Genomic DNA, 20,047 nt, shown 5'->3' with positions numbered 1-20,047 from the left:
GATTTTCACGTTTCTCTAACAGCGTATTAAAGTAGTATTTATAGCTTGGTATGTGAAGCATGACAGAGCAGCAGGGAAAATTTTTTTATCAATCAAACTTTGCTTGAATAAACGTAGCTCTGTGTTACACTAAAAATAGGTGAGGAAAATTCCAACAAGCCTTTTTTAAGAGCACATCTCTGTATCACACATCCAAAACAAAACATGCGTCAGGGAACCAGAAGGGGGAGCAATAATACAAACATTTTCAAAGTGTCACTTGTGAAAGGATACCACAGAGAAGGTATTCTGAAGATTGTTAAAAAGCATGATGAAGTGTTTTTGGGACAGGCAAAAGTTGAACCTTTAGTAAATAAAGTAGTTCTAAGAATTTAAAATAAATGTATTACTCAAGTTATCTGCAGAAAAATCTTTAGTCAAAAAACAAGATTAAAATAGAGAGACGGAAGAAATCTAGACCCTTACATTCATACCAATAAAGCCACTTAGATATTTATTGGGCAAACAATCTCACAAATACATTTTCTTTCAAAATAACAATAAAAATATTAATTTAATAAAGTTGGTGATTATTAATGCTTTAGTAGCAGTCATTTGGATTTATACAGCAAGTCTTGCCTTAGAGGGTACTCAGAGCATTCTCAGGATAGTTTTCCTTCTTCTAATGTGTTGGGAAGAAAAAACTCTCTTCCACAATTTTTCTTTCTGTTTCTCTCCACTTTTTCAGATGTGTCTCAGTAGCCCTTTCTATAACTGATTTTCCTAAGACAGTGGTACTGAAGCATTGGCCATTTATAATTTCTAGCAGAAGTATCATTACACTAGTGGATCAAGGACTCCTCACTCAGCATCCTAAAGCATGTCTAAGAACTGCTCATATATAAGCAAAAAACCAACAACAACAAAAAACCCCAAGCCTTTCCGAAGATACTTACACAGACCTGCACAGGCCTGTACTGTTGCACTCCTTGTACAACTCCCACTCTGTTCATATGAAGAAGATACAGCTAATGCTACTATAGGAAATTACAGACAGGGCTGTAACATCGAGAAGATCACAGGTAGCCCCAGGCAGCAGTTGTAGAAAAGAACTTTGTGTCTCTCATGGCAAACACTGGCTTTATCAGCAACCGATAAATAGGCATTGCAAATGTGGGCAGAAGTTTCACATTCTGGGATTAGATGAACTTGGAAAAATGTAGTTTGGTCAGAAACCCTCTGTCACATGCAATATAACCTGTGTCAAGCGAATATAAATTCTGGACAGCTGAAATTTTGCAGAGAGCCACTTTTGGAGAAGCCAAAATAATTTTGAGTGGGAAGTAAAACCCCTATATTCAAATGGCAAATAAGATAGCCAACACCTTAAATGGAGCAAATACTGTTTCTCACCCCATTTTTGATGCCAGCATGCTAGAAACACCAGTGACTGCATATAGGACCTTCATGTTTACAGTGAAGGAAGACACTTTGTAAAAGTCTTTTTGGTGCAGTAGTCTGGCAGTGTGTGCCTTAGTTAATTGTCTTATTAGTCCCTTAACAGAGTAGAACATATTATTCTTACCCATGGCAGGGGTTGCCAGTGTTTGTCGGCCTACTAACTGTGCAGGTCCAAGTCCATCGAGGAAATCACTAAACTGACTGTCAGCGCCCAGCCGTACTCCAGGAAATATTAAGCTGAAAAAAAATAAAAGCTGGTTAAGCATAAGATCAGGATTCATTTCTATCGTCCTACAGTATTTACCTCGAAAGTACTACTGATAAAAGGCAAGCAGCTCAGGATGGACAACCACAATTCTGCACCATCAGGAATGAGCTGTTTCCCATGGACTCCAAAGCAGTGTAGTGAAATTCTGCACACAGACACAAAATATTCCATAAACAGGTCTTGCTAAGCAGTTCTTCAGGAGCAGTGAAGAGTCTGACAGGTGAATAAACTGCGAGTGACCTTGTATGAGAAAACATAAAAGCTTCAAGAAATTTAATAGCCTGTCCTTCATTTTTGAATGTTTGACTGACTTAGATCCAAACCCCACCTGCATCAGTTAGAGCTAACAGGAAAACCAGATGTATACACTAAATTAATCTGATTGCTGCAGCTGTTTAATGAAGCAGTAAACTGGCAGGTAGTACTAGTGGTGATTAGAGTTAAACCTCATACCACTGCCTAGCCAAAATATTCTGGTAGACAAACTGGATCTACAGTTGGTACCTACCCCTCTTTCAAGATACAGATTGAACACATACATAGGCACAGATTATATGGAAACATTCAAGGCCAGGTTAGATGGGGCTTTAAGCAACCTGGTGCAGTTGAAGATGTGCCTGCTGAGGGCAGAGGGGTTGGACTAGATCTATACAGGTCCCTTCCAACTCAAACTATTCTATGATGCTATGATATCCGCTTTTCCAAGTTACTTTCTTATATTCCAGAGTCTCCACTTTATTTTTATTAGAGACAGTCTTCAAACAATAACAAGAGAAACAAACAAAAAAAAAGAGAAGGAGAGAAAGAATGACCCGTGGTGGGAAGACTCAGCTTTGACTTCCTCATCACGGTTATGAGGAATAAAGGAACAGAGTTTGAACTAAGTCTAGATAACATCTTACCCAGCAGGCCATCCACCACTCTATATCTGCTTCTCCTTCAAAGGAAATTCCTGAATAGACTGCAATAAATAATAAAAAAACTTCCTAATAAAAACATGTAGTGTGAAAAGCTTTGATTTCTTCACATCAGGCTTATGTGCTCCAGCCATTCAATTCACACTGAAAACTCTTTACAAACCCATAAGTTGCATAGAAAAAGCCCATTTCTCTCTTGAAAACTAACTGCTCTTACTATGCCTGCATAAACATATAGATTGTCTGTGACAAAAATTGGCCAGAAAATATCATAGAATCATAGAATATATTGAGTTGGAAGGGACCCACAAGAGTCATCAAAGTCTAACTCCTGGCCCTGCACAGGATCGTGCCCAAGAGTCACACCATGCACCCAAGATTATTGTCCAAATGCTTCTTGAACTCTGTCAGGCTTGGTGCTGTGACCACTTCCCTGGGGAGCCTGTTCCAGTGCCCAACCATGCTCTGGGTGAAGAACCTTTTCCTAATGTCCAACCTAAACCTCCCCTGACACATCCTCATACCATTCTCTTGGCACAGTGCTTCTCATTAGAAAACTCTGTTTTTCCAAGCGTTTAGTTTTAAAATCTGTCTTTTTTTAAAAAATAAGTTTTCTTTAGATGGAGGAGGAAAAGAATCTCAAGGTCTCCAGTTCAACCATCAGCCCACCACTTAGAGCATTCACCTAACCTTGAGATGCAGCTTCAAGCCCAGCCCTTTTGACAAGACACAATCTGCTTCTCACCCCAGTGTCATTATCCTTTCACTCTTGCTTCTGCTATGAAAAGTTTCTTGCTTGTTTCTTTGGCTTTTTTCCCAAGATGTGTCACATTTTGTCACATGTTGACTAACATAGAAAATATTCACTTGAGACCACATGTCCAGCTATACATATAATAATGAAGGTTGAGAAGTACACACTCATCTTAATGTATATTAATTATAGTTCATTAAACCCCAATTAAGGGCCAAGCAAGTACCTGGGGTACCTACTGTAGGGATAGCTGAGCTACGTATCTGATTGGTCTTAAGAAATGCAGCATGAGGAATGTTACTGTCAATAAATTATGTGATCCTAGAAGTAAAGTCAGGGTCACACACACAAGGAAGGACAAGAATCCCGTGCAAACTTAACTTAAGCACTTCCTAATTGTCATCATTCTCTCCCTACAGTAATGTCAAGAGTGAACTTCAGACAAAACAAGAGAAAAAAATGTTGCAAGCAACCCCACTATTCTGAATACAAGGTGCTGTCAAAAGCTGATTCAATGTTCACACTAGACATAACATCTGAAGTTAAAGCTGACCCTTCTAATGTTAAAAAGCAGGCCCAGGAAGGGAGAGAGGGAGATGATTTTAGGATCAGCTGGGACAGTGCCTGCACCCTGATTATGTAACAGAGCTGTGTGGTTTCCCCTCCACTGAGATTGTGTTGAAGTAATGTTCTACAAATAAGCCAGTGATGCACGTGGGGGAAGTAATTAAACAGTAGAAACTTCTTTTATTGGTCATCTTTCTTACCATTTAACTTTCTTCTTTCACTGTGGTCTAAACCCAGAGCTGTTGTAAACTAATATTATTCTATGGAACTCATACAAATTTGAAAACAACTGAGGATTTGATCCATAGCTAAATCACAGAATCACAGAAAAACAGAAGACTTCACAGAGGTTTTCTAAGCCACAAAGTGCAGCAACCCACTGAACAGAGCCCTCTGGCATCCCTTTTGCCTATGGCATTGTGTGCTGTTTAAAGAATGTTTCTCTTCTCTCATTTCAGCAAGATATATTTAACTTTTTCACCTGAGTTTTGTTGTCTCCCTCCTTTGACCCGTTCTTCCAGGCTTCCCTTCAGAGTCACCGTTAGATTTCAGTGGTGTTTTCACTTCACTGAACTCACTGTTTCTTTAGTCTTGCCAGAGATTGGAATACAGATGTGGAACTCAGAGAGAACAATCCTTAAAGCTAAGGTCAAGTAAAAAGTGGGTTTGGAGTCATGAAATAAAGCTGAGGTATACTGAGAATCGGGAATCAACCAGAAGAACTGGTAACTATCAAACCAAAACATAGTGAAAAGTTAGGGTGCCAAAAGAATGGATCAAAGAAGCAGGACAAACATGGTCAGATGTGAAGATAGCTACTGCATGAGAGATCTGAGAGGTAAGGAGAATTATCAGAGGCAGAACTGATGCTAGTGCAGCAAGAGATGGGGAGCAGGCACAGGTGCTGAGGAGACAGAAACAAGACATGAAATGCAGATAGTGTGACTACCAACTTATGATAGCTTGAAGATGTGCCTAGTTCTAAAGGACAATTTTCAAACTACATCCCACTACGCACACCCAGCCTGCAATATGTCCCAGTAAAAAGCAAGCACTCTGTTTACTTACCAGGCTTGCTCTCCTCACTGCCTTACTCAGAAGCTGATTCTGAAATAAACAGTTTAAGGCTCTACCTTTTTGTCCTCTAGATGCCTGCTGTGACCTCCAGATCCGGACCTTGGCTGTCCTAGCCTTGACAAATCTGTTTATACACAATGGAGGTGGAACAGAAGATTTAGCTGTTCCCCTAAAAATTTCTTCACCCCTAGTGCTGGCTCCCACCCCTCCCCTCCACTGCTAATCAGGAAAACAGGCTCCCACAGCTCCTCCTTAGCAGGGTCCAGTTTATTGGGTCCTTTGTTACCGAGGGGAGAGACTGATGCCTTACAGATTGACACTCCAGCATAGAGAGGAAGGAGGACGGCAGGATGGAGTGTTGAAAGTAATGCCCCATCAAAGAATCATAACGGTAAAAACCGGTCCCTTATTCTTCACTTGAGCCTTATCTGATTTGGTTTTGAATTATTCATGATGTAGCCTGTTTTTCTTATGTGGCTATTAAAATTCTTATCCGTGTGACTGCTGCTTGCTCTAGAACAGATGTATTGGTCCCATAATCTGACCAGTGGATGTTTAAGATTGTTCGGAGGCAGCGTTGATGGAAGCGTTCTAGGAGACGCAGGTGGTGGTGGTAGATGACCCATGATTCGGAACCATACAAGAGAGTAGACAGCACTATGGCTTTGTAAACACTGATCTTGGTACTTTTCTTCAAGTGTTTATTACGCCATACTCTTTTGTGGAGTTTTCCAAAAGCACTGTATTCCTTAGCTAACCTGTTGTCTATCTCTCCGTCAATCTTACCATCCGAGGAGATGAGGCTGCCTAGGTAATTAAACTGTTGGACTGATTTGAGCTCTGATTGGCCAATGGTGATGTGGGGATGATGGGGGACTTCCTGAGGTGCAGGTTGATGGAGAACCTCTGTCTTCTTTAAGCTGATTTCCAGCCCAAAGAGCTCAGCAGTATCTGCAAAGCAGGATGTTAAACGCTGCAGAGCTGCTTCTGTGTGGGCGACAAGGGCGGCGTCATCAGCATAAAGCAGCTCCTGGACAAGATGGTGAACTTGCCACTGGCTGCCGTAAGAGAGGAGCCCCGAAGAAAAGATGCAAGGACTCCCTGAAACAACATCTCAGCCTTGGCCATATTGATCACCATAACTGGTCTACTCTGGCCTCAAATCGGGAGGCCTGGAGAAACACCATCTATAACACAGATGTCTCCTTTGAGAACACACGCAGGATCACTCTCGAGGAGAAAAGGCAACACAGAAAGAATCGTGTTCTGCAGAATACACCATCTAAAGAGTCTTTCTACTGTGCCTTTTGCAATCGGATATGTCTATCTCATATTGGCCTCACAAGTCACCAACGTGCCTGTAACAAATGTGGTTAGAGCCTTCCCAAATCTTCGTTCGCGAAGCCCAGCCATGATGATGATTAAAATTCTTAGCATTGTCACAGAATCACGGGATGGTTAGGGTTGGAATGGACCTTAAAAATCATCTAGTTTTGATGCCCCTGCAATGCTCAAGGACGTCTTTCACTAGATCAGGTGACTCAAAGCCCCATCCAACCTGGTGGTGAATACTTCCGATGATGAGCCAATCCACAACTTCTCTGGGCAGAAGAGTGGTAACACAGTAAGCATATAAAAAGACGAAGCCAAAGAAGTCCAAATCTCTCATTTTGTTTCCAAGTCTATAGAGTGCATTTGCTTACCCCCATTTTCCCTTTCTGTGGGGAGTCATCTTCTAAGAATTCCCTAGTGACCGCTGTGCATTGGTACATGGTAGAGTCCCACTGAGAACTGTGAGGAGGTTGGAGTATTCATGCATTCTTTCATGTCAGAACTGCCTTTGTTCTCCTTTCCTACATATTGAGTTGTTTTGCAGTGAATGAAAACAGCTACCCCATTCCCCACAGCTGTCTGCCTGACTTAGCTGATGGGGCAGCTGGACTTTGCGTTTACAATTCTCAATAAGAGACTTGGACCAACTCCAAACTAAACTTTCTTTGTATATAGTATTACTGAACAGTTTCATATCACAGGGATTCACATATGATGTCTGAAGTTTAACTCTGAGGTAATCCAAACATAACTTAAAGAAAAGTACCCCTATGTTTTGCTTTGAATAATGCAGTCTGAATTTAGTTGTCTTTTGATGAACAAAATGCCTTGCTGGATGCCAGAAAATAAGAATTCTTAAGGAATCCTCTCCTGATTTCAATTTCTGAGAAATTTATGTTGTGCACCTAAAATACTGCAATTTTTCAAATGTTTCAAGAGGAAGAATCTGTACACAGAGCCATCCCTTTCAGCTAGAGCTTGGGACATCCCAAGTAACTTGGGAAAGAAACTTCTCCCTCCTTAGAAATTTCTCCTACATTACTCATATTTTTAATGCCACTTACTTGCCCTCAGAGCTATAACTATTTATGCTGCCGTCAGTGGATTCCCGACTTGGCTGTCGAACCATACGACTTCTCATCTCTGCTGCCATTCCTGTTTCTGTGCTTCTCTGTATTGTGCTCTTTAGCTTCTTGCTGCCACCCTCTGAAAGCAGAGAAAAAGAAGCCACAGTTAGAATGACAACTTAGAGCAAAGTGTTTCCTTGCAGTTTCCCCTCATTAACAGTGATCTGACTTAATCATTACTATTTAATATCATAAAAAGACTATTCTGATTGAAAAAGCAGTCTCTCTTCCCCAGTTGCAAACTGGAAATAGCTTCTCTTTAAAAGAGCTGAAACCTGAAGATCTTCATTAGGGCAAACTGTTAGAAACTTGATATCTTTTTAATAACATTTGCACAGTTGGAATGTAGCCAGTTCTGATAGTGTTTGCTAACCACATACTCAGTAATGTGCTTCTAGACACCTTGTTAGTTGGTTGGGTGATGGCAAAAGAAGTTACAACTCTCACAGAAAAAAAAGATGGAAAAAATCCTTCATGCATTCCACAGAAAAATGTTAAGTATTAAGATACTTAGTATCAAAAATATAATAATGCACTTTGACTTGGTAAAATCTTACTTTTCACCACAAAACATCTTCAAAGTAAATAGTGAACTTTATAGAATTTATGAGCTCAGTATTTCCTCAGCGGAAATAACTCTTGGAGAATATGTTTGGGAGATCAAAGAATAGTTAAAGCTGGATGGGACCACATCTGGGTCATCTGGTCCAACATCCCTGCTCAAGCAGGGTCTGCTAGAGCACATGGTACGGGCTTGCATCCAGACAGTTCTTGAATATCTCCAGTAAGGGAGACTCCACAACCCTTCTGGGCAGTCACAATCTAGGCTTGCAACTGAACATTAGAAAGTAATGTAAATCTTGGGGAATTTCCATTTGGAAAAGCTTCTATCACACATTCTTTAAAATGCAATTTGATTTCCACCTGGAAGGTTTCATATTTCCCTTGAGCAAGAGAGCTTCCAGTCCTTTACAGATCCTTTTCAGATTATGGCTGATCTACAGTGAATTCTGCTGTTTCATGGCAGAAATTATACTTCTAGATGATGATTGTTGTTCTGAACAATCTTTAACTAAATTACTTTCACCAAAGTCTCCATGTGATGTAATAACGTGTGTTGTCTTCAAATTCAGTATCCTGTTCTTTTTCATTTAGTTCAAAATGGGTACTCAAAATTCAATGGGTACCATTACTTTCTCTCAGAAAGTAGTAATTTTGACAAAGTTTCATGTAAGTACATGCAAAAACATTCTTCTGCATTTGCTTCTTCATTTTGGTGCTCCTTCACTTGCTCTTTGCAAAGTCTGTACTTCGTTTTCATCATCTGCTCAGGGGAATACCTGAAAAAGCGAATGTTTCTTCCATCTCCATCTGCTGTGGAGACTGAATTGCTCTTAAAGGTTTTTTCAGCTCCCTCTTTAACTGGGACATTGTTGATGCTTGAAACCGACAGATCATGACCTTTTGTCACATAAAATTCAGGTCTTTGGTAGTGCCCACGTGGTCTGCCCATTGCTCAGGGTGTTTAAACACACTATCAAGAAGAGCTGGCCCTTGCTCTTTAGGTCTGCAGAGCTCGTGGAGGACAAGGAGAAATCACACCATACAGCTACCAGAGTAACCTCTTTGGAGCTAGCAGAGAAATAGAAAACATGGCCACAGAGAAAAGGAAAGAGTTTGTATATTGGGCTCAGAGGGGACATGATCACAGTGAAAGAGGCTGTGGTTTCACTCTTAAGCTTTCTGGATGAGGGTTGTTTATCTATGGCCACCCAGAAACAGAAAAACAAATGCCTCTGAGTGGAAGAGATCAGCTACTTCCACAGATCCTTTACTCCCTTCTGAGGCCAACAGCTCTGAGGTTTTCCTGTGGACCACCACAACTCATCCAAATTCCCAGTCCTTGGTTATTCAGTGCTGCTAAATAGGATGGAGAGTAGGGTAGGCAAGGTACACCAGGCAGACCAGGTTCCACTCTTACACAGTGCTGGTGCAGAAGGTATTTGCTGGAGCTTCAGTGACTCCATATGTAGAAAACCAAATGCTAAGTTTTGTCCTGAACTTTCTCTTTAAAAACAGAGAGTGTTCAGCATACTCTGAAAGGTAGGCTGAGCATCAAAAATTAATCAAAAGGCAGCCTAGAAAGTATAAGCCATACACAGCATTGTACTCCAAAATAGGATTCACACTTTCTGTAAACATGCATTTACCCACCAATACTGTTTTTTCTCTCTCTCTGTCTTGCCAAGACCTGTCTGAAAGTGTCTCTGTTTCCATTTGCTCCTAGAAAGTGTGTGAGATTATGTGGTTTACCCCTGTCTTCTTTTCTGGAGCCAGCCAGATCAGGCAGCATAACCAGAAGGATTTAATATGGTAGAACCTGAAATGTATTCAGCTGAGTAAGGTTGCTTGTGAGTATTCAGGGTTCAGGAAAGGGAAATTATGAGATTCTAGAGTTAGCTACAAGACCAGCATAGCACAAATCGGTAAAGAGATGTTGTTATGGACCCCCTAGAAAACATGGTGGGTGCTGAAACTTAGGGATTGGAGCGAGGCTGTTGGGACAACATAATGAACATCGTCATAAAAATAATCACTATGAAAAATATCCACTGGCTAGACCACAAAAATGAATATTTTAGCTTTGAGCTACAGTAGAGATTGAAAATAGCAAATGGATTTTTTTTTTTTTAGACTAATATTACATTGTCATGGATAACATCAATATTGCTGCTTAAACACATTTTGCTCCATAGATTTTAAATGCACAGACCATGCAGTAGGAATCCTTGTGCATGGCCATAAGCAAGTTCAAAATCTTGTCTCACTGTGCTGCAAATAACAGATTGTCTTTTTCCAAATACTTTTCACGTCACTGCTCTCTGTCTTACAGCGCTGGTTCCACTTCTTTTTCTTTTCTCATCAACATTTTTTCTCAGGTTGAAGATTAAAAAGCATCCTTTTGTCTCCTCTTATAAGTGCTACTAATACCCACAATGTTTCCTGGGAAAACTAGAGTCCTCCTATATATTTTATTTTATAATCTCAGTCTTAATATTCTGCAGTACAATCAGAAATATAACATAAAAGTAACCCAACGGAATGATAAACTACAACAAAGAGTTTATGACATAGAGGAAATTGCTTTTGCCCATGGTTAAAAAACCAAATACATGTTTCACAGGTTTCGGAAGTTTTATGCATCTCATTTCTGTCCACTTATATAAAAAAAGTAAAGAGCTAGTTTATCTTGTTAGTGTACTCCTGCAAACTTCTCAGTAAAATTTAGTTCTGGGAGGGAGGTGCTTAGCATACTGCTGATTTGGGAACTGCTGCTATTTCTAAAGGCACCCCAGCAACATGAACTCACTCTGGGGTACAACTTCCCTGGGAAGGGGAAGGGGGGGGAAGGACTGTCAAGTCCTGCCTTAACAGCACAATGAAGTACAGGATCCAAACAACCACAGTTGTTTCTCCTGATATTGATATTACATTTTTTTAAACTTTTATTTTCATCTTGCATTACATTTAATCTAACATATATCTTTGCATATATCTTTGGAATGCTGTCTTTATATGAACAATACAGGTTCATAAAATATTCAAGTTCAATATCTATGCTATGATATACTGAGAAGATCTTCTGCTCATCTGGATATCTACTGGAGAATGCTTGGTCCTGCTCCCAATTTTTATTAGTTTGATATGTACAATTAAATTTTACAATATGTTACAGTCATTTGCCTGCCCTGTGTAAATTACACTGTATTCATTGTGCAGACTGAAGATAAGCAGACTCTATACTGAATACCATTTAGAGGTAAAATTTACTCCTGTATGTTTCTGTATGCATCTGTCTGCTGTGTCAGTTGTGTAAGGCTTTCTGCATGCAGCAATGTGGATTGATGTGCATATATTACATGGAAACACCTGGCTTAACAGGTACAAGTCAGAGAAAAACTATTACAGAGCAATTGTGATTCAATATTTTTGCAGATTTAATAATTGATGGCAAAGGATCATAAAGCAGCCACCTGCAGCTACAAAATATACACAGCATGTAAGCATTTTGCAATTTATCAATAGGCTTGTTGTAGCACTCCTGCTACACTGATGAGTGTGTGCAATGTGCTATTTCCATCTACATATTATAAATGTAGCCTATAGTAATTCCTTTTTGGTTTGACAAGAAACTAGTCCCTGATTTTGGTTTTCCTAGACAAAATTAACTTAACAGATCAAGCAGTGCAAAAAGCAAATATGCACTATCTTACATTTGCAATTACAATGCAATTGATGCGTCCCCAATTTCTATACTTCCTAATTGCTTTCAAGTGTAGAAGCCAGGAACTATTGACAACAGAATTATATTATCGAGAAAGGGTCAGTGAGAGTATCTAGAGGTATAAGATGTCCTACTAGAGATACCTCAAGGCTAGCTTTACATCTCTAAGGCATCCAATTCAGAGGGGACAATGCCAGAACATTCCTCCCTCCCAGCCCCCTGCTTAGCAAAGCCATGACTGCACATGGCATCACTGTTTGCCTGGCTTTTCCTTTGTGCTTCATGTGGTGCCTGGAATCAGCTATTACATTTTGCTCATTTCAGTATAGGAAGTCTGAAATATCAGGAGGGGCTGCTGGACTAAAGCTTTTATGTAAGGTGCCAAGGTGCATATTATATGCCATTGAACAAGCCTAGGGGACAAGAATATAAGAATATGAGAATATGCAAGGACATGAGCTTGGCAATTTAGTCAATAGGACAGTGTTAAAGACTGCTGTAGGGCAGAAGAAAATGCTAACGTGACCCTCTGTGTACTGCCTATAGGGAAAGGTGTCTTAATGAGCATTGCCCAGAATCATACATGAGTGCAACTAGTTGGTTAGCACCAAAAAAAAAGAAGCAATTTCACACACATGCAGCACCTGGGTATGTGGTATGGAAAATTCATGATAATTTCAAAAGAACACACCAGAGAACAAAGCATATACCACTACTAAATCCACAATGAAAGGGATCATAAGAAGAGTGATAATACTCAATGTCATTGCATGACTCAAGGGCAAATTATTCATGGTATCAAGTATGTTTATGCATCCAAAGAAAGCCTAAAAGCTTTGAGCCAGCTATGACTGACACCTGTCAGGACTGTGACCGTATGGTTGGTTTGCACAATGACTATGTGAGACACCAACAAGGTTATGCCAACTGCAATAGCTAGGGTCAACTTCAATTCAAAGAACTATAAAAAGAAAAGCCAAGGGGAATATTTTTTTTCTGGTTCTTTCTGATATGTTAGTGATTTTTACAATCTGAAATGCTTGGAGACCTGCTGAGTTACAAGTTCTGCAGCATCCCTCTCACTTTGCATGTAGCACTTTTAAACAACAATAAAATATATTTACAAATATTTTTACATATATCTGACAAAGTGCCCCTTGGCTTATAATCCCAAATCAGAGGGAAAAATAAAAGTAGAAATGGTTCAAAGAGCATTTGTTTTTTGTATATGTGTACATCTTTCGTATGAACTCAGCAGCATATTGATCTCTAAGGCTGAAACTACATAGTGACTATGGACAGAGATAAATAGTAAAAAATATAACATTTAAATACAACTGTTTCTAGACTTTATACTCTGCAATACTTCTCTGTATTTTCCATTCTATGTATTGTGCTATCCTCTTCTGAACATAATGCTGTTTATAAAAAGATGTGGAATATTGAAGTAATGGTCTTTTAAATGTTTCTTCCAACTATCACACAACATATGAAAGAAAGGAGAATGCTGTTTATATTCTTTAGTGTTAGATTCTGAGGTTTAAAATCCAAATATAAACTATCATGTACTTCTTCCCATTTCTATTTATTAAAACAAATCCACAAACAACATTTATATTAATATAAATAACAAAACCTTCTAGAAAGAATATTCACTTTTTCAGCTGGGATAATTTATTAAGAAGAAATTTTATCAGAATTTTGGAAAAAAACTATCATCTCACAGCTATATTTATAAGTTTACATACTCATCTGGTAAACCACTTTCATTCCCAATAAATATTTTCAGAAAACAACAAAAATTGATAATGCGATTAGTCCATTAATACACACAATATTTTTTTCTGACATACATAGAGCAAAGGAACAAAAAGCACCAATCCTAACAAAAGGAGACTTCAGTGAAGTGCTATTAATAGTTGTATTAATGACTTGATGGCATTTTAGCCAGCATACTGCAGAATCTCAGCTTTTGAATGTATTTTTCACTGCAAACTTGGAGACTCAGGCTCTTAACAGTTTTAGATTTCAAAGAACAGCAATTTTACTTATCCAACAGCTCCTAGTGACTTGCATGAAGCTGAAGTAGCACTTTGAGAACAAATGACAGGAATATGTCCATGCTCAAAACAAAAGTAAACAAGAAGTGGAAAATCAGACCATTGTTTACTACCTGACAATGGCCTCAAAACTTTGAGCAGCTCCTTTTACAAATCATATCCCCTGTAGAAAAGATGGTCTTAGACACATTTCATTAAAAAAAAAACAAAAAACAACAAAACAAACCCACAAAAAACCCCCTTAAATGTAAAAACAAGCATGTGTTTTTTTTATGTTTATCCTGATACTTGTGATTTTTTCATGTCAGGGAAGAAAACCTGTGTCTAACTAGGACACATGTATTTTAAGGAAAAACAAGGCTTATCTGGTCAGAAAAAGATCAGTTATGGCTTCTGAAATTACTTTATAAAGATTAATAGTTTTGTTCACATACTTGCAATGAAGAGAAAAGAGCCACTGTGTCAGCCAAAATGAGGCAATCAAAGATGATATATAGCAATGAGTTTTTACTGCTGGGATTGTGCTAAGCATGCTTTATAAACATACAGATATTAAAGCATATTAATGATCTTGTTCACACATACACAAAGAACTATATAAAAGCAGAACATGTCAGTGAAACTGATAATAAGTCTTACATGCCATGTTCTTTAACTCTTAACGCCTCTATCAGTGATGTTCAATTAGTAAATCAACAAAGTCATGTTTCCAGCAAATTATTTACTACATAAACAGTTTATAAAATATCAAGCACTCACTTTCTCATATACTCTTTTGCTTTTTTTGTGAGACTGGAGGAGAACATGAGGCAGAAGAAAATAAGGAGCTCAGAAGAGCTGTTTGCTCTTCAACAGTAACATTTTTCCATAAAAACACAGCCCTATAAGAATTGTTTATTACCAGTCAACCCAAATAACATTTGTCCAATGAAAGGGTGCTGGGATACAGCTTGCAGTTCATACAGGAGTGGAAAACAAAATGCAGTGCAGAAAAAAAATTGAGAAGATCCTTCAGATAAACTAAACCAGCATTTCATTTCATTAGAAATTTATACATATTTAAGTTACTTGATAACTTTTTTGGATATAGGCAGCCATAACAATTTTAGTCAATTTGAGACTGTTTTTAAGTAAGTCTTCACAATTACAAATACTTCAGTATTTATTATTAAAAACATAGAATGACAGTATGACTACTAAAAGACAATATTTTACAAGATGATATCACCAAGGAGACAATTTATAAGACATCACTGATAAAAACTCACTACCGCTGTGCATCTTCACAAAGTTTCCTGAGACCTATGTACTCTACAAAATGGCAATCCAAAGTCTAACTATTTTAATAATCTCTGAAAAAACCTGTAAATTGAACTGTAAATTTAACACTCTCAAAACCACTGGTGCCAAAGCATCTTCTAGTAAAAAGATGTTACATGCCTTTCTGTACAGTTGAAAAGTTTCTGAATAATAGCTCAAACCTAATTTAATGGCACAGCACACTAATCAGGAGGCATTACAGCGTCAGAAACAGTCCCTTCCTTTTTGTCACAATTACCAATCTGTGAATTGATCTGAAAATGCTCTATCTTTTCTGTAGTTTGATGTGCTCTGACTGTAACTTTCAAGCCCTTGAACTTTCATTTTACCACTACCAGCACGTCCCAGGCGGGTATCACATTTCCCTTTAAAAATGTTACTAACCTGCCTTTAAGAGATCATTTCTAATGTATCAGATCAAAGTATCACACCAACTCAGGTTTTTCTTAGTGACTGTAGCATTGCAAAGTTATAACCACAGACTATCGTACATTGTGAAAAATCAGACTCACGAGTAGGCTCATCACAATAACACGCAGAAATTCCAGACTTACCTTTAGTTTAAGCAAAATTAAACATTAGCTATGATATAATCCTTAACAAGCAGCCAGCAACTAAAGCAGCTTCACCTTTGTTTAAATAACCTGTGTTGTTTCTGGGTAGAATAAATCTTTGGGGTCCTGGCGTTGCCTCTCCCTCCTTATCCTGTAACCACTTGGCACCGCAGCACAGCGAGGAATGATCAAGTTGCTTCACTCACAAGTTCCTTTTACAACTGTGATTACATTATAAGGCCTTGCAGTGAAAAAAAGTACTGAACTACCTACCAGCTAGCACTTCATAATTTATTGCCAAAAGGTTAAAAAATTCAGTCAGCAGTGTGTGCAAGCAGGGAAGAGCTCAAAATATTCTTGGTAACTTTGGTAGATGCATTTTTTTAATGCTGCTGTTTGAAACTTGATGAGGAGAGTCAGACAAACACAGAAACACATTTCTCTGTCCTGATGATTTTGACTCATTTTGCATGAATTTTGGTACAAACACACCTGAAACATTGTAAACCTGAGAAAGCATCAAATTAGCATTAGCTACTAAATTACAGTTATGCTACAGAAAAGTCTAAATGATGTTACTGTCCTAGAGGGACTCGAGCACAACAGAGTTAAAGTTTCACTGTCTCTGAAATGCCCATGTGCATTTTGAGAACAGAATTTCATTTTTTAATTACTCCTTTCATCTTCGAACTTCCTCTTGAGGAAACAAACTTTGCCATATGTGTTTCCATGTCAAGTGTTTTAGTTTTTCTAATACTCTCTTCTGAAAATGTATTAAGCTTTCCTTTTGCATTATTTAAGAATCAATTAATTTAACACACCTTTATCAACTTGGCATTCAAAATTGTAGGGACCAATATGCAGGACCAGTGTGCTTTCTCTCACTTGCTCTCACAAAGAAAGGAGGTACCCAACCTAATGTACATAGTGAATTTTGATATCAGGCTGATAAAAGACAGAAAAGAGAAAGGAAATGATTTGGCATTTGTCAAGTAAAAATAAAAGAACTATTTCAAACAGAATTATAACAGGGAAAAAAATTAAAATGTGCACAATAAATTTCTGTCTAGTAGATGTTCAAGTTATGGTAAAGTTCTGATTATTTAAAGTGATTAAGGAGAAAAATACCACAAATTGTGTTGTTCATTACAGCTAATAAACAGATAACAGGATTTATGATTGCAAATATTGTAGAGGTGACAAACTCAAAATCCTCTGCAGTAGTGACACAGTATATCTTATGCTGCTCCTATGCTGAGATGTCCACCTATTTTCATTGCTTAGGCATAGATTTCCTACTTAGTGCAATAGTTGAAGTAGTCTGGATCTTCTTGATATATTTAGAAATGATGCTCAGAAAACCACAGAGAGGATTGCTTATCACCTTTTTCAAAAATACATAGCTGTATGGTATTCAATTCTCTCATAGTACATGTTACACTAAAAAAGCAGAATACAATTAAATAGAAAGATTTGTCTTCCAAAGATAAGTACAATGCCATGGTAGGAATGAGAAGCTGATTTTGGTAGTTGCTAATGGATGCATGTCACCCTGCAAGACGTGCCTTCAGCATGTGCATGGCAAAGGCTTCAGGACCAGTCTGCCATGTTGAGCAGTTTTACACAAAGTGCTGCACTCGTGCCAAGTGTACAGAAGTTCCCTCCCACTCAGGTTCTTGCTCAGGGAAACTCAAAAGAAGTTTAAAACTGAAATAAAAAAAACCGAAATCCCTGACTTCAGTAACAGCCCTTCCTCCTTTACATTCCTCCTAGTTCCAGGAAAAATCATTCCTTATATTTCTTCCTTGTATGATCAAACCCCCTTTACAGGACTAAAACTGTTTGACTTTCTCTTCTGGATCTGTAACAGAAAGGCTGACCAAAAACTTGCCTTGTTTCTTCACCACTACATCCTGAAATATTAGTCTCATGCTCTCTACATAGTGAATTTTTCTGGGCAGCCTCCAAAGTACCACACCTCAAACAAACTTTCCTTTAAACTTTCTACAAATTTAAACAAAATTTTACACTTTCTTTTTGCAACCTTGTTTGCACTGCTGCCCCTTGTATCACCATCAGTGATCCCACTGAAGTTTCAGCTGCAGTAAAATACAGCCATGTTCTTCTTCAGCCAAAGTACTGTGCTAAGGTTTACTTTGCTTTTGAATTTCTCTTAAAATGTGACTACCTAAAGTCCCAAGCCAGCTACGTTGTGATGACATAAAGACATACCTCTCACTTTTGAGGTCAGTCTGCCAGAAGGGAAGCTAAAAACTCAGGAGAGGCTCCTTCTTTTGGTCAGCTAGAGTTCAAGTCCAGCTAATGGTGGTCCCAGGGCAAAATTTATCTTTTGAATCAGCTTTTTATTCACAGTAATAGTTCAAACAGGTAAGTAGTGACAGTCACTGAATGTTTCTGTTTTAAAACAGCTGTTTGTGGCATTACATTCAGAATGATTTGCATTAGTTACATCAATCAGTACGTAAAAACACCTACAGACTTGGGCAGCGGATCTCTGCTAGATAAACACTGCATAACTGTAACATATAATTGTTCCCTTTGTGTTTATATTATCAAAAGTGGACAACTGCACACGAAGACTTAGTTTAGAGACAGATGGTTCAGCCAAACTTCCCAAATGAATGCTCCGGCACAACTCTGCTATGAAATGCTAAGGTTTGCATCCAGTATTGCTGGCTTATGTCCATTATCAAATATGCACTGAGGAAAACAGTACTGACAAGATCTAAAAGTTCAACTGTGCCACAGAGAGACACCAGCACAAAAAAAAAAACCTGTCACAGTATCACTATTGCTTTAATGTCTGGGCAAGGTAGGGAGCAATGTGAGACAGTAGGATTTTCTGTAACACCTTGCATTTTGACATCAAAAATGATTCCCGGTTATTTTTGCAGGTCCCTATGGCCATTTATTCTCATCTCTGGGTTACAAACCTTGCTTAACAAGGAAGCACTTGCCTTTCTCAAAGGGAAAGCAGATGAAACAACAGTCAACAGACACAAGGCAAAAAGCACACCAATATGGGAAGAGTTGTTCTGTGTTTTCCCTGGTAAATTACACTAAATTTTTATTACAAAGCAATATTTTTTTATTGTGACTGTTAGTTTGTTTTATAATAGATTTATCATACAATTAATCTGTTACAAACATGATAAAAAGCTAAGAAAAATATAAGCACAAGGGAGAATTAGCCATTTTTTATAAATTAATATAGAGAGCATTTGAATTACAGCCAACAAATATAAGCAGACAGCAAGTGTTGACAAAATTTTAAAGCCCTTTCAAGCAGGGAGAAAACGGGAAAAAATACTAAATGGTGCTAATGCAGCCTGTGTCTACAGAAAAAACTGACTCCCTCCCAAACTTCTAGTTATTTCTGAAGTGAAAACACTTAAAAACTGCTATTCCAACTAAACCACAAGGTTACCTGAAATACAGTTTTTAATGCAACAGTGCAAGTTTAAGGAACAAATGCACTTGTCTTGAACTAATACATTATTCACAAACGCTTTTCCATATATGCTAGTAACAAAAAATACAGTACAATATGAAGCTAATTTCACTACTTCTGAACTATTTAATAAGCCATTTTCCTCTCTATAAATTATTCAAAACCAGAGGCTAAGATTGAGCATTAAATTTTCTTGCTATATTAATATAGAGGGCACTGACAAACCTACTACAGATGAAGAAATGACACTCGTTTAAAATAATCTGGAAAACAAAAATTGCATATCAACATCAGCACAAAAGAAAATGAGAAAGGGCAGCAGAAAATTGCACATCATAATAACAAACATGAAAATCTGCAATAGTCAATCAGCCAGTCTGAACCACAGATTTCAAATTCCAAATTTACTTGCAGATGGCCTATAAAAAGATGGCTCGCGAGAGTACATGGCACAATATTAAAATATAATAAACAAACCTTATTTTCATGTTCCTGGACTTACTTTTGGTTAAACACAAACATGCCTTTTACAGTAATTTCAGTCTCTGTAACTCATACCAAGTAGTACTACATCTTTCCAGGGATTTCAATATATATTAGCTCATGGATGAAGATCATAAAATACAAAAGTAAAACAAACTTGCCTTTTATAGCAGCATTACACCATGGTGCTTGAATATTGCAGAGCTAATGCTTTGAAGGTCAGGCTCTTTGGAACAGATGCACTAATCTCTCATTATCTCTATATTACACAAATTATTTCAGATAGTATTTTTTCTTGGAACTGACAGATAAAGCTCTATTTGCTGCTCAGGATTATTGTGATCATTAATGAGAGTGCTTCTTTTCTCTGTGCGGTTGAAGCGTGAGAGGG

General features: G+C 38.1%; 1 protein-coding gene across 1 annotated transcript in view; it reads right to left on the bottom strand.

Moving 5' to 3' along the window:
* The window catches only part of LOC120324109 (regulating synaptic membrane exocytosis protein 1-like), a gene marked incomplete at its 5' end in the record, with an annotated part of 42,607 nt that overhangs the window by 4,822 nt on the left and 17,738 nt on the right, over positions 1-20,047 (bottom strand). The window contains 2 exons of the mRNA XM_039385633.1: positions 1,565-1,677; positions 7,420-7,561. Coding sequence (XP_039241567.1) covers positions 1,565-1,677; positions 7,420-7,561 — 255 coding nt within the window. The remainder of the gene's footprint in view (positions 1-1,564; positions 1,678-7,419; positions 7,562-20,047) is intronic.

This window comes from Pipra filicauda, unplaced genomic scaffold (genome assembly GCF_003945595.2).
Source record: "Pipra filicauda isolate LSUMZ 115617 unplaced genomic scaffold, ASM394559v2 scaffold425_size644529_pilon, whole genome shotgun sequence".
NCBI lineage: Eukaryota > Metazoa > Chordata > Aves > Passeriformes > Pipridae > Pipra > Pipra filicauda.
The sequence above is the reverse complement of the archived record's forward strand: the minus strand, read 5'-3'. Positions and strand labels throughout refer to the sequence as shown.